At 39.7% G+C, this 24,143-nt stretch overlaps 1 protein-coding gene across 3 annotated transcripts in view; it reads left to right on the top strand.

Annotated features, from left to right (window-relative positions):
• Ddr2 (discoidin domain receptor tyrosine kinase 2) overlaps nt 1-24,143 on the top strand; it is a 149,014-nt gene that overhangs the window by 30,486 nt on the left and 94,385 nt on the right. For 2 of the 3 annotated variants that reach the window (XM_010611280.3, XM_010611281.3), the window contains exon 3: nt 5,611-5,673. The exons of the other annotated variant lie outside the window; for it this stretch is intronic. In XM_010611280.3, the coding sequence (XP_010609582.1) occupies nt 5,626-5,673 (48 nt within the window). In that variant the 5' untranslated portion in view covers nt 5,611-5,625. The remainder of the gene's footprint in view (nt 1-5,610; nt 5,674-24,143) is intronic. 3 annotated transcript variants of the gene reach the window in all.

Below are 24,143 nucleotides of genomic sequence, written 5' to 3'. Positions count from 1 at the left end.
GGTGCTGCCAACTTTGGAAAAAGTCATCCCAATTTACTGTGTTGAGTTGGCATTGTACAGAAATGGACAGCCATATTGGTCTAGAAATGTTAATTTATTTTTATTTTAATTTTTAATTTTTAATTTTTTTCCATGTGTACAGGGGTAACACACTGTATTGAATATGTAAGGTCATATCTACATGGGTTTGATAACAGAAACTAATAAAGTATTCTCTAAATAATGAAAAAAAGAATAAGATAAGACTATAAGAGCAAGAAGCAATTTAAATATGTTCAGGGACCATTTTCAGCCTCAGAATTAAGGATTATTTTAATGTTACATCATTGCCTTTACTCTTTTACTTTCTTTTTTAGTTTTATTTTAGGATTCCCTATTTTTAATGTTCATTCAGAGATTCCTTTAACTGAAATACCGAATAGTTTCTTTGGTGTGAAAAACTATAATAGTACATAGGATCCTAATGAGATAATTAATAATGTGAAATAGGAAGTAAAGGGCTAAAGGTATAGGGAAAGTGGGAAGGGTGGGGGAAAGGTAATGAGGGAGAGGAAAAAATATGAGAAACTGAAAAAATGGAAATAAAGTGTTTGTAAATGGGGAGGGGAGGAGGGGGTGAAGGGAGGGCAGGGACAAGGGGAAAAATGAGAATCAAGACCTATTATGTAAAAGTACAGAATCCCAATGATGAATGTAACTGTATTGTATACCTAGATTGTACCAATAATCTCACTTGATCTTAGCCAAAAGGCCGAGAAGCGATTGTACCAATAAACTCAATAAAAAAAAAACTTAAAAAAATAATTACACATAGAGCATCTTAAGTCTTTGTTTCTTTATTTTGAGTCAGAGGACTTTTTTTTCCTTTTCCATATAAATATGAACTTTACAGGATCCTCTAGAGATTAGTTTCCACTTCTAGCACCCATTAGTTGAACTTTTATATCTTATATATTTCCTAACATGACCGGAGCCCTTCTCTTCCTTCAAATTTCTGCAAATTCCTTGGTCTCTGTCCTTCTTTTCACTACTGATATATCCATAATGGATAAAAACAGTGAAACTGAGTGTGAACCAATATGGCTGGGCATATTTACTGTGTTTCAGCCTAAGGGACACTGTCTGATGGAGGTGATCAGAGCCATCTTCTGACTCAACCTCCTAAGAGTAGCCAGCACAAATGGACAGTTCCCAAATGTTTACTTTCTCTCTCTGCCCATGAAGCATTGTTCTTTTTTCTGCTTTTTATTAACAATACCAGAGACTTTTAATTGCTCAAATGTAGAAATCCTGCCCTCTTCATCCTTGGAGCTCTTTCTGGAACCAAGTATGGTGCTAAAACAGAGTTACGATTCATTGAGTATTTCTGGAAAGGATGAATAAGCGAACACAAGATAGTTTCTATGGCAATAGAAGTAGGGTGAACTTGGAAAGAGTACAGGATCATAGTCAGAGTGGGGGATGGGCCATTGCTCTGATTTACTGGTAATTTAACCTTGAGCAAGTCCCTTTATCACTATGAGGTTGGGTCCCCCAGCTATTGAAAAGTGTGTCTATGTGAGGTTAGGGATTAAAAATGTATGCCTTCAGGAGAATATATGTAAAACCATCTAACATATGTTGATAGCTAAAGATTTGGCACTGAAAGATATAGCACTTTTTTTCCTTAATTCTTTTTTAAAAAATTAAAAACTGAAAATCACTAAATAATACTAACCCCTAATTCCACTGCTTAAGTATAATATGAAATAAATAAAAGTCCCCTTCCTAGCTACCTCTTTTAATTCTTCAGAGATTTGGTTTTCCTTCACATTTAGCTTTGGTGCTTATCCTTTTTGACATTTCCCCAAAGTTGCATAGAACTCTTTATATCTGTTTAAACTGTCTACTGTCTGTCTACAAGTCAATTATTTTTTAATGAAAACATATTTATTCATTTTCTTAATATACCATAAGTTAACACCAATCCTCACTTCCAGAGTTTTGTGGTTGTAAACATTACTTCAGGGATGCTCCCAGTGCATAATTAGCTGTAAGCTTTGGTGTAGCAGGCACGTTAGTTAACAAGGCCCTTGAAGATGTATTATGCTCTTAACTCATAAGTACTATGAGAAAGAAGGGTAGAAATTGTTGCTCCATTTTACAGATGAAAAAGATAGGAAAGGGAACAGTGACTTGTCCCAGGCATGCTCAGACCTGTGCAGTGAGGTTCCCAATTTCCCAATGCCTTGGTAGTCTGTCACTCCTTGAAGCCCTCCTAAGATACAAATCTATGGGGTACATCTAAAACTACACAGAAGCAAGGGAACAGGGAAAAAATAAGAACCAAGATACATCACGTAAAGGTAGAAGATCCCAATGATGAGTGTAACTCTACTGTATACCTAAAGTGTACCAATAAAGAAAAAAGAAAAAAAAAACTACACGGAAAAACATGAGTCGATGAGCAAGCTGTTCTGTTATATTGTATAAAAAAATAAAAACATGCACACAAGCCCAAAGCTCAATGTCAAACACATTTAAAAGACATTGTTGGGAAGAAACACATTAGTGATGAGTGAGCAACCAGTACGGCCAACGTAAGATGGTCTGCCCTTTAATTAGCTGCCATCTCTTTTGTAACATTCGTCAATATGATATCCAAGTGATACACTTTGTGTATGCATGTTAGGCTATTAGGGTGCATAGATGTGGCAGGAAAATGACACAGGATACCCCAACAATAATACTGCTCTCCTTCCCCAGGGGAAGGCCAATATGCTTTTGGTTAGGATTGGCCTTAATTGGCACCTTTCACAATTATCCACATTAAATATTAGCTATGGTATTAAATTCACACATGTGATCTATTGTCATGATCATTGGAAGCCAAGAATTATTACTCAGCATTCAAGACCCTGGAAGAGAAGCTGGAAGGAAAGGAGACCAATTCAGCCTGGAAAAATACAAGCTACTGGGAGAAAAATCTTAGGCACACAGGTCTGGACCAGGGGAGGCACTGAGGTACTTGCTTGGGGTACAAACTTTGAAGAGACATCAAAAAAATTCAGAGACCAAGATAAATATTATTTAAATATGAGATGTAATAAAATATTGGGCAAATTACAGTCTGAGGGCCAAAAGTTTATTTGTAAATAAAGCTTGATAAGAAAGCCATCAAAAGTAAAAAATAGTATCAGGTGAGATCCAAGCTAATGTTTTGCTCTGTTTTGGTACTGGAGATTGAACATAGGGCCTTCACACTGAGTTATAGCCCCAGCCCCCTTTTATTTCTCATTTTGAGAAAGAGTCTTGCTAAGTCACTGAGCAAGGCTGGGTTTAAACTCTATGTTCTCCTGTTTTGGCCTCCCAGAGTGTTGGGGTTATATGTACAACTGGCTTGCCTATTTCTATTGTTTTCCTTGGTCTGCTGCAATGAATGACTAGAAACTAGGGGCTTAAGACAACAAAAATTCATTGTCTCACAGTTCTGAAAACTATAAGTCCAAAATTGAGGTGTCAGCAGGGAAAAAGTCTTTGCACATTGACTCAGAGTTGGAGAGCTGGGATCTAGGCTCCACTTTGCTGCTTTGTAAGTGTCTCTTTTTGTGTTTTGTATGACTGTTTGTCTCTAGCAAAGACAAAGCCTGAGAGTTAAACAGAAAAGCCCCCATCAACTCCAAAATGCCCCGCAGTGTAAGAGTCCTAGTAGCAGTAGGGAGGCTGGTCATGGGTTTGATTCTATGGAGAAACCTAGGACTTTGGACATGAACAAATAACAAGTATGCATCCATATTTAGAAGCTCTTTTGGCTGGGACAGCAGAGAGTAGAGGTAAGTTAGTGGAGATTCACAAAGGTCTTGTAGTGGGCTGAATAATGCCCTCCACCAGCTGCTGAAGGATTTTTGTGCCTTCCTAATCCCCATGACCTGTGACTCTACTACCTGATATGGTAAAATGGACTTTGTGGGAGTAATGAATATTGAAGACTTTGGAGTGGAAAAATTATTCTGGATTGTCTGGGTGGGTCTGTTGGAATCACAAAGGTCCTTAAAAAAAGAAATTTAAGATAATGAGAGGAAAGATAGAGAAGATGTAAGGAGGAAAGAAGGGGCCAGAGAGGAGGAAGATATGGTCTGCTGACTATGGAACCAGAAACAAAGCTGGCCGTAGGAAACAGGAGCAGAGAGAAAGGGGCTTCCTGTCCAAGTCTCCAGAAGGAGCCAACTCCTTCATTACTCTGATGTTAGGACTTCTGATTCCCAGACAATCTGTGTCATTGTAAGCCACTGGCTTCGTGATAATTTGTTGTAGCAGGAACAGGAAGCCGAGCTGACAGGTATTCTGATGAGGCCAGAGTGCTGTGGCTTGGACAGGGTCCCTTCTGCTACAGCGCTGGTTGTAAATCTTCCATTTTGAACTGGGATATTCTAATTATTATTTTCCTATTTTATCTTTGTTTCTTGAAGAAAAGCTGGTGTGGATAAGCAGCGAGTTACTATCTAGTCTTTGACTTTATTTGCATCCTCAATGACAGAAATCCCACCTCCTCCTCTTCCATAGAATTAAAATCTCTTCCACCTATTCCCAGGGACTCATCAAGGATGTCATCCTCAGCTCACAAGCCTTGGTCTCTTATCTACCTTGAGGAAACTCATTTTTCTCACCTTCTTTCTTGTCTCTAGCTCTGGCTTCTTGGGGGTGCTATTTGCTGTTGACAGTTCTTTTTAAATGATTGATTTTATTTTTGTATGACTATTTATTAGTATATGTTTGTGACACATAATAATTACTCTCATTTTGGGGAATTAGTACATATCTTCTGGTGCCCACAGAGTCCTGCGAAGGTGCCTGCCTCAGCCTGTATTACCACTATTTCCATGGCAACCATACTTTCTCTCTCCTCTCCAACTGCACATCACTCATTGTGGGGATCAGGAAAAGGGAGTATTACTAGAACTCTGCACAGAGTCCTAGTCTCTTGTGAGCCATGTCAGCACAAGGCAAATTAATTAATATATGGGCAGAAAATGAGACTGAGAGAAGCTGAGCTTTGGAATTTATCAGTGCCATTCTGAGAGGTAAAGATAGCAGACCCAGAGCTTGCCACAGCTTTACTCAGAACATTAGCAAAAACAAAAGTAGCAATTGATTCAGAGGGGATGATCCTAGAACAATGAGGAATTATGCAGATGAAAATTTGGTTCCTCCCAGGATGTCTCCAGCTGGTGTGGTCCTGCCCTGAGCATCACAGCATATCAGGACCAGAGGCAAAGATGGAGTTATGTCTTGACATTCCATAGACATGGCTGGCCAGTAAACAGGAACACTAGGCCCTAATCACGATTTAATAATGAAATGATTTTCCCCCCAAATCATGTAGAATTGCTCCCGACAACCCATGAACAGCCATCATGGATGGCTGCTCCAGAACTGTACTGAGATAGCTCTGCAATCCCTGAACTGCCAAGTCTGGTCCTATTGACCAGGAAAAAGGAGGTGTCATTTTGATCCACTTTAATGCCACAATCTGGTTCTATCTGGTGTTTTCAATGCCTTAGAGAGAATACACATCTTTTTATGAAACGGATTCTTCTAGTCTTAACTTTGGGATCCCTATCCCTATTGCAGAGATACTAGGCATGCATGAGGACACTGCGGAACTTTTCACCCTCACCATCAACACAGAGGCGGGTAAGTTGATCAAACTTGGGATATTGATTCTCTTTCTCTTAGAATGAGTGATTCTCCTTGGAGGCTCCCCAGCTCTTCACCAGATAGACTTCTAGAAAATTCGGTCTCAATTCCTGCAGTCCCATGTTTCAAAAGCCAAGTTATGGCATCACACTAGGTGTTTATCAGTGGATGAGTGGATAAAGACAATGTTGTAGATACACACATTGCAGTATTATTCATCCATAAAGAACAACAAAGTCACTTAATTTGCATGAAAATGGATAGAAACGGAGATCATCCTATTAGGCAAAATAAGCCAAATTCACAAAAACAAGTATGTGTATTTTCTTTCAAATGTGGAATCTATAAAAATAAAAAATATATAAAATTAGAAGGAAATAGCGGCTGGGGATTTAGCTCATTGGTGCTGCCGCCTGTCTTGAAAGCATAAGTTCCCAAGTTCAATCCCCAACACACACACACACACACACACACACACACACACACACACATACACACACACACACACAAAAGCTGAGAATGTAGCTCAGTGTGAAGACCTAGTTCAATTCCTAGTGATTAAAAAAAAAATCTTGCCATATATTTCCCTCACTCTGTTGTGTGTATGGGGCTGGAAAGTGCTCATTAAGGGTTAGTGTGTGGCTAGAGTCAAGGTTTCAGAAGTCTGAGCTAAACTTGGCAGTCGGAGAGAAAATGTCAGGGACCCAGTTTCCCCTTTAAGGCACCTTTGTATCCTTTTATGGCTTCTGACCTACTTCCCCGACTGCCTGGAGGCTGCTCTCTACTACCCTTTCCCACTTTCCTGCTTAGAAACTTGATGTTCTTGAAGTTCTGTCTTGCGTCTTATAAAAAACTGTACAGATCTGATTCCTGTACAGTGAATCCTGTGTCTTTATTACCTTTAGACTTAACACCTCTAGGATAATCAGGAGAGAGTAATTCAGGCACTGTGTGTGCATATAAGAGGGTCAGGCTGCTGTGGGGACACCCAGGGAGCAGGTATTCTACACTGATTCATCACAAGGCCCAGGTAGCTGCCCCTCTTTTGCATCTCTGCCTTCTTGAACAGTGCCTTGGAAACTGGTAAACAGCCAGTGATTATTGTTGTTTTATATTTCTAATTTTATTTTTGAGCAACACACAACAATTGTATATTTTTACGAGAAACAGTGGAGGGAAGGAAGTTGGGGAGAAGTAAGTTAGAGACAATATTAGGAGAAAAAAGATCTGGTGTCCTGTTGTAAAGTAAGGAAACTGTAATGAACAATGATGTATAATTCAGCATAGCTCAAAGAAAGGACCGTGAGTGTTATGGCCACAAATAAATGATATTCAAATGATGGATATACTGATTTCCCAGTTTTGATCATGACACAATGTATGCATGTATCAAAGCCTTCATAATTATTTACTGAAAGGATGAATCTACTCAAGTCTCTCCCTGATTGCATTCATTCAGAGAAGAAAACCAGCAGGACATATATAGTGAAAGACTGATCATAAGGATTTGGCTTAGGTAATTATGGAGGCTTATGGGTAGTCCTCTACATAGAGAGCAAGAGGGAATTGTTGCCTTGGGCTAAGCTGCTGTCCATTCATAGAATTCTTCAGAAAAGTCTTAACTCTGCCTTTGAAGACTTTGCAGTTGACTGGATGAGATTATCTTTGATAATCTCCATTCCTTTAAGTCAAACCTTTATGGACTTAAATCTCTTGTACAGTGTATGCTCACAACACCACCTTAGATGAGTGTTTGAATAACTGGGACCATAGCCTACATGAGTTGGTACACCAGCAAACCACAACACTGATAGTTAATGTACTAATTGCCTTCTGGTTTCCTCTTGGTCATCAAAGATTTAGCTAATATAAACTAATATAAGCTAATATAATATAATAGTTCAGGTAATAGTGACTGATTCAGCTTTGCTGATGCCTCTGACTTGAGTTGCTTTGACCAAATGCAAAGCCCCAGCTGCTCCTGTCCTCTGTTGTTACCCAAAGGCTCATGTGATCTGGAAGGATAAGTGGCTTCTCTTTGATTTGCCAGAAGCAAGTGGTTGTGTTTGTGGAGGGGCCAGTATCCTAGTTTCTGCGACTTGACTCTGGTAAATGTTCTGTGGAGCCAGAGGGTGCGATGTTGCTTTTTCCTCTGGCCCTGGTAAACATTTTATGCTTGTTACAGTAGCTGAAATGCTGGATTTGATCTTTTATTTGTGTGCCAGGCGGTTCACAGTAAATGAGAAGTGTGGCCTACTAAGAAGTGGCGGTAGCTTGGCCTCTCTGCACCCTGTCAGCACACACATGCTTCTTGACATGTGAACCATCTTGGGGGCCTGATGGGGCTGCTCCAGAGCAACTGTGGGCACTGGTCTGGGTTGGGAGGTGATAGGGTACAGCAGACACAGCACTGGGCTGGAAATGAGTTGCTACTCCCAACTTCTCTGTAGCTCCATCCTTCTGACCCTCTACTCATTTGTCTGCCATTCAGGATATAGGACTTAGGCCCAGGCCAGGCATGAGGCTTTTGGGGTTTAACAGCGAACAAGACAGATGTAATTATGCTCTGTCCTTCAACCTGTAACAGAGGAAATGGGGTTAACTGAGGTGGGGTCAGGGAAGCTTCTGCAGGCAATGACTGTCAATATCTTTCCTACTTTAGTGTCATTCCTTTCTGTGACACTCTTTCTTCTTCTCTTTGTCCTCTCTGTGATCATCTCAGGCTCCACTCCCTTCACAGACCTCTCTGAGACCAGCTTCTCCCACCTGATGTTCCACTCCAGCTCTTGTCTTGAATCTGCTGCTGCCTGCTGGACACCTCCTTGTGGGAAGCCCTCAGTTGTTTCAAAGCCACCATCTATGAAGATCTCAGCTCTGCCATAATATCCTTTTCCTTTTCTGCCCATGATAATTTACCACCCTTCTTTTTGTCACTCAGGCCAAAAACTTCCTCATCTTGGACCTACCATTTATGTAATACATCTGGATCACAAGGCCCACCTTTCCTACGGCCATGATATTTCTCTTCTTCCACTTATTTCGCCTGCAATGACCACTTTCCCAGTAAGGTCCATATTCTTGGCACAGTCCCTGTTTACAGTTTTTCCTCCACTGTTTTCCATCCTCTCCAGAGCCTGCAGGGCTCATAAGCCTTCTAGGGATCCTTGTGGGGCTCTGTAGCTGGATGCCTGGGTTCTAAATCCGATTCTGCCACTTAACACATGCATAACCTTGGGCAAGTTATGAACCACTTTGCACTGTGATTATTACCCCTATAAAGTAGTTGTATTCACAGCATAGAGTTATGAAGGGGAATAAATGAGTCAATCTGTGTGCAGAGTTTACAAATGTGTTTGGCATAATGTCAGCATTTATGCAGGTGACTCCTCTAGCTTCTTGCTCTGCATATTTTATCTTTTTGCTTTTATAACTCCCATTATCTGTTATATTTCTAAATTTTTGTTTACAAAGTAGTTCACAGTAGCTGGATCTATATGAAATTCATGACACATAATATCCTTTTTCACATTCCTCTAAGAATACGCATGCGTAAATAATATATATTGCATATATACAAATACATAACATACACACATGCTTAACTAAAATATACACACATATACAGATTCAGGTATACTCTTTTTGTCTGTGTTTGTATGTGGTACTGGGGATTGAACCCAGGGCCTTTGCCTAAAGTCTCACTAAGTTGCTAAATTGCTCAGCCTGGGCTTGAACTTGGAGTCCTCCTATCTTGACTTGGGATCACAGGCACACCATCCCACCCAGTGCCATGGTTTTGATTCTTAATTACTGGACTCAATATTTTGATGATACTTCTAAATGAAAAAACCTTAGGAAATCCCTGTTGTGTCATGATGAAAGATTAATGTTTGAAAACGCCCAAGACCATAGCATTCCCTCTTACTAAATATGAGATGCAGTTTCATCGTGTTTTGTTTGTCCAGTGTACCAGTCTTTCAGTTGATGGTGGGCTCTGCCTTCAGACTGCTTTCAGTGACAGCTATCTGTGGGCCTATACCTGAGGCCTCTCTGTTCCCTGAACATGAACCCACCCAGAGACATGGAAAACCTCTGAGATGAGCTCATACAAGCGATTTCTGTGATGAAAATAGCATGTGAGGTCATGCCAGGGACTTCAGGTTCACAGAGTATAATTAGGACTTATTCCAAATTGTTGCCCACTATAATTTCATCATTATGCACATTGTTTAATTATTGGGTTTAATAGTCCATTTTAGTTCTATACTTCAATATAAAGACATTAATTTTGAAGATATGACAACTCAAATATACTTCCAGATTCTTTCCCAAACCCCACCTTTTCCAGAAAATTAATACATCATTAAAATATTTGTGAGGAAAGCTTCTGAAAGGCAACTTTGGGGATTCAAGGCGCATTTCTGCAGTAGGGGGCCTAGTTCAGGAAGAACATGAGAACATCTCCCGGTTCTGTTCTCAGTGAATGATGCTGCTTCATTTCAGATGGGCCTCATCGGATCTGTGGAGAGAAAGGAAGAAATCCCTTAATCCATACAGAGCTGGTTTCTCACAATTGGAAAGTTTAAAGGGACATCAATGCTTAATGAGTCATGGGAGAGGAAGGAGCTAATGTTAGGACAATCTGGCCTTTTGTTTCTCTTGTGACTTATTAAAAGATGAGAGGAGGAGGCATTGTGGTTTGGGTTTGGGTTTTTGTTTTGCAGTTGATTACCCTCTGTCATCTGTATGTCTATGAGAAAGAGAGAGGGGAGAGAGACAGAGAGGGAGAGGGAGAGAGAGAGAAAGGATTTAAGGATTCATCTGAGCAGTGTGCATGGCTGTTTGATTAAACTAGTGTCTTAGTTACTTTTTCTGTCGCTACCTGACACCCAAAGTTAAAGAAGAAAAACTTTATTTGGCTCACAATTTGTAGAGGTTTCAATTCATAGTTGGCTGGCTCCATGACAGGGTGCCATGGCAGAGGGGCATCTCGGAGGAGAAAGAGTTAACAGCAAGCAGAAGGCAGCAAAAGCAGCAAGCAGCAAGCAACAGCTACCTTCTTATTGTCCCTTATATTCTATCTGAGCTACTTGCTCTTAGGATGGCTAGCACTCACTTCCAACATGGGTTACTCTCACATCATGAATCAATCCCAGCATCACTTCTTTAATTCTAGCATTATACAGTCTAGGTCCAGCTGCCTCCAAAAAGCCCACCTATGACCTCATGAAGTTTGTAAAAGCAGCAAGTAGATATATGAAAAAATGTTCCACATCATTGGTCATTCAAGAGATGCAGATGAAAACAACACTGAGTTTCCACCTCACCCCACAAAGCATGGCTGTTATCAAGAAATCAATCAATAACAAATGTTGGTGGGTTGTGGGGAGAAAGGAACCCTTCTCCGTTGTTGGTGGGAGTGCAGAGTGGTGCAACCACTATGGAAATCAATATGGAGATACCTCAAAGAGTGGGGACTAGAGGTTCCATTTGATCCAGCCATCCCTCTGCTGGATATCTTTCATTTTCAGAATTAAGGATTATTTTAATTTTGCATCATTGCCTTTTCTCTTTTACTTTCCTCTTTAGTTTTATTTTAGGATTCCTTATTTTTAATGTTCATACAGAGATTTCTTTAACTGAAATATCGAATAGTTTCTCTGGTGTGAAAAACTATAATAGTACACAAGATCCTAATGAGATAATTAATAATGTGAAATAGGATGTAAAAGGCTAAAGGTGTAGGGAAAGTGGGAAGGGTGAGGGAAAGGTATTGTATACCTAGATTGTACCAATAAATTCAGTAAAAAAACCCTAAAACAAAAAACAAACAACAAAAAAAGAATTAAATGAATCATACCACAGTGATATATGCACACCAATGTTTATAGCGGCACAGTTTGTAATAGCTAAAACTTGGAAACAGCCTATTTGCCCACCAGTTGGAAACTTGATAAAGATGTGGTTTTTCTATAAAATGGAATACCACTCAGCCATAAAGAATGAGAAATTAGATTCATTCATAGGAAAATGTATACATATTGAGGATATACTCCTAGGTGAAATAAATAAGTCACACATGTAAATACCAAATAGTTTCTCTGGTGTGAAAAGCTATAATAGTACATAAGACCCTAATGAGATAATTGACTATGTGAAATAGGAAGAAAAGGGCTTAAGGTATAGGGAAAATGGGAAGGGTGGGGGAAAGGTAATAAGGGAAAAGAAAACATATGACAAAATGAAAAAATGGAAATAAAGTGTTTGTAAATGGGGAGGGGAGGAGGAGGTGAAGGGAGAGTATGGACAAGTGGAAAAACTGAGAACCAAGACTTGTCATGTAAAGGTACAAGATCCCAATAATGAATGTAATTGTACTGTATACCTAAAATGTACCAATAAACTCAATAAAAGAAAACAAATAGAATAAAGTAGGTCTTGGGATGTAGCTCAGTACAAAGACCTTGGGTTCAAGCTTTAGTACTGCAAACAATAACAACAGACAAAAAACAAAAGCTTCTACATAATTCAGATATCTCTTCATGTTTTTCTTTATCTATAGCACTCTACTTCACACAAATAGCGACTCCAGGGATTTCCCGCACAGACCGTGCTACATAGTCTACATATCTATGTGTTTGCCCCCATTTATAAATGTAACCAAAAAGAGGGTGGTGCACTAGATTTGGAAGACCTTGGTAAGGATCCTGGACCTTTTATCTTCTCTTTCTGCACCTATACACTCTTTCTGTACAATCTTACCAGCATCATGTTTTCAATGCTATGCATATGCTCAAATTTATATCAAATTTATATCTCTAGCCCAGGATTTTTTATCTGACTCTAGATACAGGCAACAATCAGAACTCTTGCTGTTTCCATTTGGTGACTCACATGTATTTTAAGCTTGATGTATCTACAACTGAACTTAGGTTTCCCCCAAGCTCATTGATGTTTATTCTTCCCCAATTTGATGAGTGTCAATGCATTTAATATTTAAGCGAGGGCCAGGGATTTCGCTCAGTCACTGTGCCTGCCTTGCAAGTGCAAGGTCCTGAGTTTGATCTCCAGTACCCACCCCAAGTCAAACAAAGTCACCCTTGATCATTCTTCTCTCCACATCCAAGCCACCCCTGGACTCCCTTTGCCAGAACATGTCTCCAGAGTGTACCTTACATCTCCCTGCTTCCCTCTGCCCCCAGGGCTGTTGTCCTGTCTCAACAAAGATGCCACCATTTCAGTTCAGTTGCCCACCTAACAGCTTCTTGCTTGTCTTCAGTGCTTGCCTCTCTCTTCTTCCCCACTGATAGCAAGAGCAATAGTGATGGCCAATAAATTAATCCATGTCACTCCCTTTCCTATTTTTACTGACTTCCTTTGAAAAAAACACAAATTTCTTATCAGGATGTATCAGCCTGCTGGGGTATCTAAAACAAAATGGCACAGACTGGGTGGTTTAAGCTTCAGTAATTTATTTCCTCACAGTTACAGAGGCTGAAAAGTCCAAGATCAAGCTCTAGCAGGGTTTGAGAATTCTCTTCATTGATTGAAGATGGATGGCCCTTTCTCAATGTGTGCTCGTAATGCAGGGGGAAGCAGGTTGGGGAGGGAGAGAGAGAGAGAAGTGAGTTCGCAGGTTTCTTTTATTATAGGTACACTAATCCTATCACACTGGGACCCTGGCTCTGTGCTCTTATTGAACCTTAATTACAAACTTATAGACTGGCTTCCAAGTACAGTAACATTGGGAATTAAAGCTTCAAGATAAGAATTTGAAGTATTCTCCAATTCTTCTGATAATTGCTACTGCCCCAGGTCCTCCCCAGTAAATTCACTCTGGCTTCCTTCTGGTGCTTGAACAGACCAACTTCTTTTTAGCTTGACATTCATTCAAGCTCTTTTATTTGTCTGGAACAGCCAGCCCTACCTGGCCCCATTCTCCCGACCTTCCTTTATTAACTCTCATCCATTAGGTCTGAGTTGCCACCTTCTCAGGGAAGGCTGTCTTATCTGAAGAGCTCCTTATTATTCTCAATTGCTAGGTCCTGCTTGCTCCTTTTATAAAACTGGGCATGACTTGCATTTAGTTTATGTATTTCTCCCAGCATGTTGCAAGTTCTACCAGGGCAGCAATTCATATGATCTTGAATTCAGCATTTAACACCAAACCTAGAATATATTTGATACTCATAAATATACACAAAAGAGCAAAACAACAGTAGAAACTGCCTTCTAGGAGTTAATAATACCTAACAGGAGTAAGCTGCTTTAATAAATAACCAATATATAGGATAAAGTGTGGCATTTATCTTTTGGTGAAAGCAGACCACCACACATTTTGTTTTACTATTTAACCAAAAAGTATTTGTTTAAACTAGTTTTTTAATCTTTAAAAGTTTATTTCTATTCTTAAATGACACATAATTCTATATATTAATAAAGTACACTATGACTTGATCCATATATATCATGTGTAATGATCAAATCAGTGTAATCATTCCTATCTCCTTGAACATTTATCATTCCCTGTATTGAAACATTTCAAGCTCCTTTCTTCTAGTTCTTTATTAAATATATAATAAAAGATCATAAGTTATAGTCACTGTACTACGCTATAGGACACTAGAACGAATTCCTTTCATTATCTATTAGCTTGGATGTCATCTAACCTTTCACCATTCCTCCTCCTCTCTACTTTTCCTAGTCTATGATGATCACTATTCTACTCTATTTCTATGAAATCAACTTTTCTCTTTTTGTTTGCAATATATAATAATTAATCTTGTCGTAGGGAGTTGGTACATGTACATAACACATCTTAATTCTTTTCACTTCCCCTTCCCTCCCAATCAACTTTTAAAGCTTCAACATGACAGAGAACATCCAGTATTTATTGACTTTCTGTGTCTGACTTGTCTCACTTAACATAATGTCCTTCAGTTTCATCCACATTGCTGCAAATGACAGGATTTCATTCCTCTTTATGAGGGAATGATACTCAATTTTGTATCCATACCACATTTAAAAAATCTGTTCTCCTTCCATAGTCACTTAAATTGTTTCCATTTCTATAGTGCTTCAATAAACAAGGTACAGCAGCCTCTTTAACCCACCTATACTCTTTCTTTTGGATAGATACCCAATCATGGGATACTGGATCGTATAGTGGTTCTGTTTTTAATGTTTTGAGGAACCTCCATTCAGTTTTCTATTTAACAGTTCTTTTGAACACACACGGAAGTCAGAAGTTTGAGTTTGGATCCTATTTTTCTACTTACTAGAATAAAGGTCAACTGAGGCAGGCTGTACAAAGATTATTTATTATTTGCTAATTCCATTGTAATTGCTACTACTAAAGCTAATATCAATGTGGGAAAGCATCTTCCAGAGTCTCTTCTTTAGGTTCATCTTAATTGAGAGGGATAAGGAGTACACAACCAAGATGTCATGGTTGGGATCAGGGAAGAAGCCTGCCCACTCAGTCATCACTTTGTAAGGATCCTCATGGTTTGGTGGCTGTGTGAGTACTGGCGACAGGGAAGTGAATAATACAGGGATCGCGAGGAGCGGGTGGGCACATACACCAGGGAGTAAAAGAAGGGAGGCACCACAGGTGGCCAAGACTTGTGGCCAGTTCTGTGAGTGAGTAGGAGGAATTGACAGTAGAGAGGCCATGTCATTATTGATGGTGACATTATCTGCCAAAGGAACAGATGAGTGAAAGCCTGGAGCCTGAAGATGGCCTGTGTCTTTCAAAGAGCCCCACATTCTGGCCTTATTCAAAAAGAATGTGCCAAGCCCAAAGACTTGCACACAATAAGCTCTTGGCTATTAGTTGTTTAATACGTGGGTAAAAGAAGCAACAAGGAGGTTGAGATATTGGCAGAGGCAGGATGACAGGGGCTTGGTTTGTTACGCCAAGATGGGTAATGAGGGGTAGGCAGCTGGTCAGTGGAGCTTAGCTTAAGCAGGAAGGAGACTTGATCAATTTGAGTTTTAGACAAAAATCCCTCAGTTACATAACTGAGGTTGGATTGTTCAGTATGGGACTGCAGCTATGAACATGGACAGTAAAGGTAACTGAGCACATGGAGGGAGAAGAAAGAGTAAACAGGAAGGGTCTTCAGGTTGGTCAGGGAAAAGTGCTGGGCCTAGTCTGGCAGGTGGAGATGGATAGGTAGAATCACACTGCAGCGACCAATTGGAATGTGCAAGCGAGCATGATAAATATATGTGTTCGTGTGTGTGTGTGTGTATGCACATGTGTGTGTGTGCATGTGTGGGTGTAAGTTGGAGGAAGTAAGTTGGAGTCTGTCCATGCAGAAGTTGAAATGTGTGTGTCTGTGTTCAGGCAAGTAGATCAAAAACTCTGTGTGTGTATATGTGTGTGAGAGCAAGGGACAGTGAAGAGTTATCTAATACTCATCTCTTTGACCTAAAGGCATATAAAGTGTTCCTTACGCTTGACTCCTGATCACATGCTCCAAGTCACATGTGGAACTGGGCACAGTAACTCCATCCTGACTCACACCATGCTATTAACTGCTCCCTTCTGCTCACACAGCACTTTCCTCCAGAGCACTTGTTTTGCCACTATTATTAGTTTATATGATTCTTCCCCCCTGCTAGGCTGTGAATTCCTTCAGATGGAAAATGTGCCATTTATGGTTTTACCCACAGTCTAATTTATTCAGGCACATAACAGGTTTTCAGGTAATATGAGTTGAATAAACTTATTTGTAACTCATCAAGCCAAAACATAAAGTCTCCAAAGGCAAAGGCAAAATTTCTTTATTGCCTCCTGCATCTTTTGGAGATAATATTACTAACAATTACCTTTTACTAAGAACCTACTGTGTGCTGGCCACAGAGCCAAGTACATTATGTGAATTTTTTAAAATATCCTAGGAGGTGTGCCAGGGATTTAGCTTAGCGGTTCTGCCGCCTGCCTCACAAGCACAAGGACCTGAGGTTGATCCCTAGTACATTAAAAAAAAAGAAAAGAAAAAGAAAAAAGAATCCTAGGAGGTGAATATTATCAACTGTCTTCTACAGATGACAGAAGCCAGGCTCATGAAGGTTTGGTCACCTGCCAAGTTACACAGCTACAAAGTTGAGAGCTAAAATTGGAACTTGAAGCCTGTGCTCTTAACATTTATGCTCTGAAGCCTTCCTTTCCATGATGCCCCATGTGCAGCTTTCTATTTCCTGCACAAATGGAAACATCACTGCCCTTCCTTTGGGAAATAAAAGGCTCTAATTTGATTCAAAGGAAACAGTGTTTCCTCTGTGCTGGGGGTGGGTTTGGTCAATCACAGAGAATGGACCAAAACAATATTGTACCAGAGCAAACCAATTTGGGTTTAGATTTGGAAGCTGGGAGCTAGATCCCATGAGCACACAAGAAATGATAACAGTTCACTTGAGATCCAAGTCCTTGGTGGATTAGGGATGGAGGGTTCCCTTCCCTCAAACTATTGCTATTCTTTTCTTTTTTTTTTTCTTCCCCAAGGGTCCAGGCAGGATGCTTCCTATCTGTGGGAAGGCACTTGCAAATACTACTCTGTTACTGGGTGGAAAACATCATTACATGAATGGTGGATTTAGACAAAAGAGTAAGGACCCTAAATCTCCAGACTGCCTTATGTTCAGTGACTATTTTACTTGTTGATGGGTCATAATTGACTAGTGAATTTGTAAAGTTCTGTTCATGGATGAGACTCAGCTGGTCTTTCCAGCCTCTCCATCTTTCCCCCATGGGCCTCTCATTGTCATGGGTAACCTTAGGAGAAGGGAAAATCTAAAGGACTCTCTCCTATTGTAATAGGTGGGGGTATCCAGCTAAGGTCTTCCAGCTTTTCTTCCTGCTCAACTATTCAGCACTCTCCAAGTTGGATACTTCTTTCACATAATTTTTTATTCAGCATCTTGAAATTTAACAGCACCTCCCAAGCAACCTTCAATCACAGGAACCAAGAAGAAGCAAGCAAAATGGTGGTGGTGGTGGGGGTATGAATCTGAGGACAATCTGTTATTTCAGGGCTCCTGGAAGACACTTGCTTCTTAAACCTCCTCTCCAATTGTTGGATATGTCATTCTCTCAGAATTTGACTGTAACTATTTGAAACACAACTCTTCATCATCTCTTCCATTTTATAGTATTTATATCTAATATATGGAGGGGTTGAGTAAAGGTATTAAAGGAATTTGTTAACTTTACAAAAGGGAAACCATGATGAATTTGGGTAACTTATAGGGAAGAGAGAAAGTAAATATCAAGAAACTTAAAAGCCAGTCACAATCGCTTGGGAAGACACTGAGACCTGAAGCTAGATCTTTCCACACTGAGTAGCAGTTGCAAACACGGCTGAGGAGTCCAACTAGCTGAGTTCTCCTACCTGCTCTTTGTGTGATGTTGGGGCAGGTTAAACAGCTTCTCTGAACCTTGTCTTATCTATGTGTAAATCAGATATAGCTGTAATTTCTATTTCACAGTGTTACTGTGAAGACTCAATGAAGTAATGTATGATGTGTACTAAGAACAGGGCAGGATGTTTAGTACACATGAAAATGAGCTTATCACATTTGGTTGCCAACTTTTCTTCTTCCCTGTAGTGTCAACCTCTTGCAAATTAACGTCTCTGGGATTTAACATTAGAAACACTGGACTGCAGAGATGTAGAGCTGGAGGAGCCTCAGAGGTATCTGATCCAAACCTCTCTTTCGTAGATGAGGAAATGAAGGCTAAACTATCTCTGGCACGGTGCCTGATGGATATTTCTCCCCACAAACCTGTCCATCCTTAGCCTGGAGGTCACACTGTAAGGACATTTCCCTTTACACAGCTGTCCTTCAGATCATGAAGCAGGTTGTGCTCAAAGGCCAATGAGGTAGGGCAACTCCCATCCCTCTCCCCTGGCCCCCAGGTTGGGCTGAAGAAGGGAGCCCAGCAGAGTCTGAGGGTCCTGAAGCCTGGTGAATCAGGGTGGGATTGCTGGGTGGGATTGAAAGTGCGGTAAGATAGAAAAAATAAGAAAAGAACAGATAGAAAAGAACAAAATCATAATTATAAAATTGTACTTTTTAAAAAATTAATTTTATTGGTACATTTAAGGTATATAGTGTAATGACATTCATCATTGGAAATTTGCATCTTTACATAATCCATCTTGGTTCTTATTTTTCCCATTCCCCTAAGGTATATAGTGTAATGACATTCATCATTGGAAATTTGCATCTTTACATAATCCATCTTGGTTCTTATTTTTTCCCCATTCCCCTGCCTTCTCTTCAACCCTTCCACCCCACTCTATATACAGACTTTGTTTCCATTTTTTTCTTTTTCTCTTATTAATTCCATTCCCTAAAGCTGTATTTTTATTCAAATCTGAAGCTTTAGGACACAAACCCAGTCAGACATTCCTAAGGTCTTTTGGGATACAACAAGCCTGTATCTTGCCTAATTACCTGTAAATGGCTCTTTTCACCTGTGACTTGATGGCATCCCTTTCATCCGTAACATGGGCTTTATAGATGAACTACCACTCTATGCTCCATGGTGGCTGTCACTTATGAATGGGCCACCACCTTTCCCTTGTAGGAATGGGCTGTGCCTTTCATCTATCAACTGAACCCCCTCTTTCCACAGATTTACATGCTCCATAGATCTCCGCCACCAAATCCCCATAAATATACCCAGCTCTAGAGCACAGGTTGCCTCTCTTCTTCATGAGGGCCCACACTGTATTTCGTTGAGCATATACTTTTTTATATTCTGCCTAATAAATCTCTTTTTGCATCTTACTGATGCATTCTGAGAATTCTTTGTCTGTTATAGAAGTCAGTGAACTTTCAGCCTGTCCCATGGATACAGTGAATAAAGCTTATCCATCTCTGCTTTGGGGACCTCCTTGGACCTGTTCCATTGACAAAGGAATTTAATATGGAGAGATAACATACAAATTGTCAGAGACACGGATGAACATTTTATGTTTATATCAAGAATTTGGATATATTTTTGTGAAGGTAGCTCCAGTGGTGCTAAGGTCTGGTCTCAGCAAGAGTTACACTCTTATTGAATACTTCCTTCAGTTAAATGGCATTAGACATATTTAGAATGGCATTTAGGAAAATTATTCCTTTATCGAAAAAGTATAAAAATAACATAACCCAACCTCACAGAAGGTTTTTTGGGGAGAGAAGGAAGAGAACTTTATTTATATCCCTATCAGCTAAATGCATTTTGATCATTTTCTAGAAACAGGCAGTTTTTATAAGTTGAAATTAAACAGGCAAGGCATTTCTAAGAAAACTCTAACTCAGTCAGGGGCTTGTAGATTATCCTCAGCGAAGTCACTGTGGCTTCTTTTTTGGAGGGAGGAGAATTGTGTCCTTACCAATCAGTGATGTCTGTTTGTTTTTGTGATAGAGTGTGGTAAAATAGAGAGAACATTGTCAGGGGCCAAACGATCCAGATTTAAAACAGACCTTATGCTTGGGCTCCAGCCCCAGTTTTGCTGGATGATCCTGAGAAGCTGTCTTAACCTTCCTGGATCTGGTTTCCAGCTTTTGTAAACTAGATTACTATATATCAGCTTGCTTAATATGTATGGTGGTCAGCCATGACACACAGGCAAATGGTTTCCAGGGACTCAGGCTTCAGATATCAGCTACATGGCTATTGCTTGTATTTTGGTTGATTGATTTATACAGTGTAGAATTGTGAATTGCCTGAGCATCTTTTGCTGTCTATTTTTCTTCCTCACAGTCTCCCAGCCCTATCGTCTCTTGGCAAATAAGGTCCTTTTCCAGATCATTTTAGTATTCCTTCTTTCATGAATTAGGCCACTCAGCTCATCCAAATTCCAAGAGATCATTCATGGATGGCGGGGTAGTGTGATATGTCCCAGTCTGTTCAGGTTGTTATAACAAGACACACATACTGAGTGACTTACATACAACAGAACTTTCTGTCTCATGATTCTGAGAGCCGAAAATCTTTGATCAAAGTGCCAGCAGATTTGATTTTTGGTGATAGCCTGCTTCCTGGTTCATGGGCAGAGCCTTCTTGCTATGTTCTCACATGGTGCAAGGACAAAGAGCGCTCCCTGAATTCTTTTTAAATCCCATTTGTGAGCATTTTACACTCATGACATAAATAATTTCCCAAAGGCTCCAACTCCAAATATCATCACACTGGGGGTTAGGTTCCAAAATATGAATTTGAGGGTGGGAAAGGTAAACATTCTATAACATCTATAACAAGGAGTGTATGTTCACAGCACAGGAATGTTCACAGCTAACAAGAACCACAAGCTGTGTGCAGAACTTCTACTTCTGTGCTCTGAGTCATCCTATAAACTGCTTCATTTCAAGGGAGGAAGGTTAATTTTGGGTTTCCTTTGAAAACATTTAGGTAATTCCTGTGAAATCTAGGATAGCCTTGAGCTATAACTTCATGAGGTCCCTGATTGGGTCTGTGCGTCTACTTTGGACCAGATCCAAGATGCTGCCTGGTGTCCTTTCTGAACCCTCCCCCTTCTTTCCTGCAGAAATCCACAGTGAGGGCCAAGGGAAGGGATCAGTGTTTACCTTGGTGAGTTGAATGCTGCTGCTCTGTTTGCCCAGACTGAGATCTGCCTCTTGTTTTTTAATTGGTTAGGGACCCTCCCATGGTCACTTGGCCTGCCAGTGAATTTGGCCCCATATTCCTAGACCCTCTGAGGTCCTAAGGCAAGGAGTGATTCATCCTGCCTACTCCATCTGAGCAGTCACAGCATCTAGTAGAGACTAGCATGTGTGGCCAACAACACCATCAGCCCCGTGAATTGTCAGTTCACTTCTCTCCCAGGTAGAGCTAGAACTAACTCACTAGGCAAGTGATCCATTAGATTGTGTGCAGCCTGTGCCAAACCACTCTAAGAGAAAGAACAAGGCAGCCCTTTTTGATAGCTAGTTCAGGCAGATGAAGCATCCTGGGTGCAGGAAGAATGCTGGACTCAAATTCCAATTCCATTGCTTCCTGGATATGTTAATTACAGCAAATACTTTTTACCCCTCTGTGTATAAATTTTCACCTTTATGAAAGGAGCATATTGCTTTAAGGATCAAATGAACTAATACATTAGATAGAAACACATGTAATTGCTAATACTTGTTCTGAATGTATAAAAATGACAGTGATTAGCATAGTGTTTTAAAAAACTGATCCAATAAATTATATGCCATCTATAAGAAACTCCATGCAAATATAATAAGTGCATTTTGAAAGAAAAATGATAAAAAAGCTATATCATGCAAATATTAATAAAAAAGTAGGAATAGCTATAGTAATAACTAGAGATCTTCAACAAAATATTAGCAAATTGAAGGCAAACATGTATAAACCAAGTTGCATAATACATCACATAGGATTTATTCCAGGTATGCAATAATGCTTCAATATAAAAATTATAGGATCATATTAATTGATACAAAACAGTTTTGAAAAAATTCAGCATCCACCCAAGATAAAACCTCTCAGTAAGTTAAGAGTAGAAGAGAATCACTTTAATTTGATAAAGGACATCTTTAAAAAGTCTACAGCTAACATCATATTTAATGATGAAATGCTGTCACTACAAAACTGGGGTCAAGGGCTTGGGATTTAGCTCAGTGGTTCCAGCACCTGCCTTGCAAGTGCAAGGACCTGAGTTCAATCCCCGGTACTGTTCCCCCACCCCCCCAAATACTGGAGTCAAGGCAAGGATGCCTGCTTCTACCACTCTTGTTCAATATAGTGCTGGAAATTCTAGACATTGTAAATAAGAAACTAAAGGCATACAAACGGGGAAGGAGGAAATAAAACTGTCTTTGAAAATGACAGGATTGTTTTATAGAAAATTCCAGGGAGTCCATAAAAAAATCCTCCAAGAACTAATAAATGGGATGAGCAAGCTTACATATCAGTTGTATTTCACAAATCAATTGTATTACTCTACACCGGTATGAATGTATGGATGCCAAAATTGAAAACACAATGTTATTTAAATCACTAAAAAAAAAAAAAAGTAGCCAAGTGTGGTGGCACATATGCCTATAATCCCAGCATTCTGGGAGGCTAAGTTAGGAAGATCACAAGTTTGAGCCCAACCTGGGCAACTTACCAACTTAACAAGACCCTTTAAAGTCTCAGACTTTAAAAATGTCTCAGAATGTAGCTCAGTGCCAAGGCCCTGGGTTCAATCCCCAGTAGTACAAAAACTAATAAACAAACAATTTCAGTGTAGAAATAACAAAATTTTCTGATGCCTTATGGGCTGAAAATTGTAAAACCTAATAGAAAAATAATCTAAATAAGTGGAGATACATACTATGTTAATGGAAGTACACAACATAATGAAGATATAAAATAGTAAAAAATACCAGTTCTCACCAAATTGATATGTGGATTTTACACAATTTTACCAAAATCTTAGAAAATTTTTGTAGATATAGACAGCATTTTTTTTTTTTTTTTTTTTTTTTTTTTTTTTTTTTTTTTTTTTTTTTTTTTTTTTTTTTGGTACTGTGGATTGAACTCAGGTCCTTGTGCTTGCAAGGCAGGCCACCGAACCACTGAGCTAAATCCCCAGCCCTAGAAAGCATTATTCTGAAATTTATATGCAAAAGAACTGTAAGGTCAGTCTAAGGCACAATGGAGACCACTGAGGCAGGAAAAGTTCAAGCAACATGTGATGAGTTTATTGCTATCTGGGTGCAGATAAGCCAAGGGCAAAAAGACCATTGGCACTGAGAAGAGGATATGTGTGGTTGATATAGGGGAGTATAGGTAGAGGCACTAGTTGAAAGGGTGGAAAATTTTGGAGTCCCATGGATGATGGGCCTGGCCCTGGCTGACAAACAGGGTGGTGGTGAGAGCAGCAGGGTGGCTGCTGGCTTTCTGTTATCTGTATGCTACTGTGGATGTGGGTAGCAGGTCTGCTTGGATGGAGGTGGGCTGGGAAGTATGACTTGGGTGCCTGTCAAGAACTATAATAGTTAGAACAATTTTTAAAAAGAAGGATAAATGAGGAATCAGTCTACCTCATTTGAAATTTATTATATAGCTCCAATCAAGATTGTGTACTGTTGAAAGAGACATACAGCTTAATAACACAATAAAGAAAGAATCCAGAAAAAGTCCCACACAACTGTGTCTCTATTTGGACTTATTTTTCAAATACATCTCTAGGTCTAGACTTAAGAGAACTCAAGTTTAGGTCCATGGACTACTACTATTCATTACTCTGTGGCCTTGGGATGTGATTTCTTCCAGTTCTAAATCTCTTTGATTCTCTGGGTGAGTCTAAAACACTCAGTTTCCTCTTGTAGTTAGTGAGGGAAATCTGCACTCTTCCTTCAAAGTCTCAATGTGAAAAGGGATGACAAAATATCTTTCTTTTTTAAGAGTAAGGAATCCTGCAAATTAAAAGTTATATTGCATGTTG

This window comes from Fukomys damarensis, unplaced genomic scaffold, assembly GCF_012274545.1.
Source record: "Fukomys damarensis isolate Sample0158 unplaced genomic scaffold, DMR_v1.0_HiC HiC_scaffold_19, whole genome shotgun sequence".
NCBI classification, from domain to species: Eukaryota; Metazoa; Chordata; class Mammalia; order Rodentia; family Bathyergidae; genus Fukomys; species Fukomys damarensis.
This window is presented reverse-complemented; position numbering and strand designations above follow the sequence as displayed.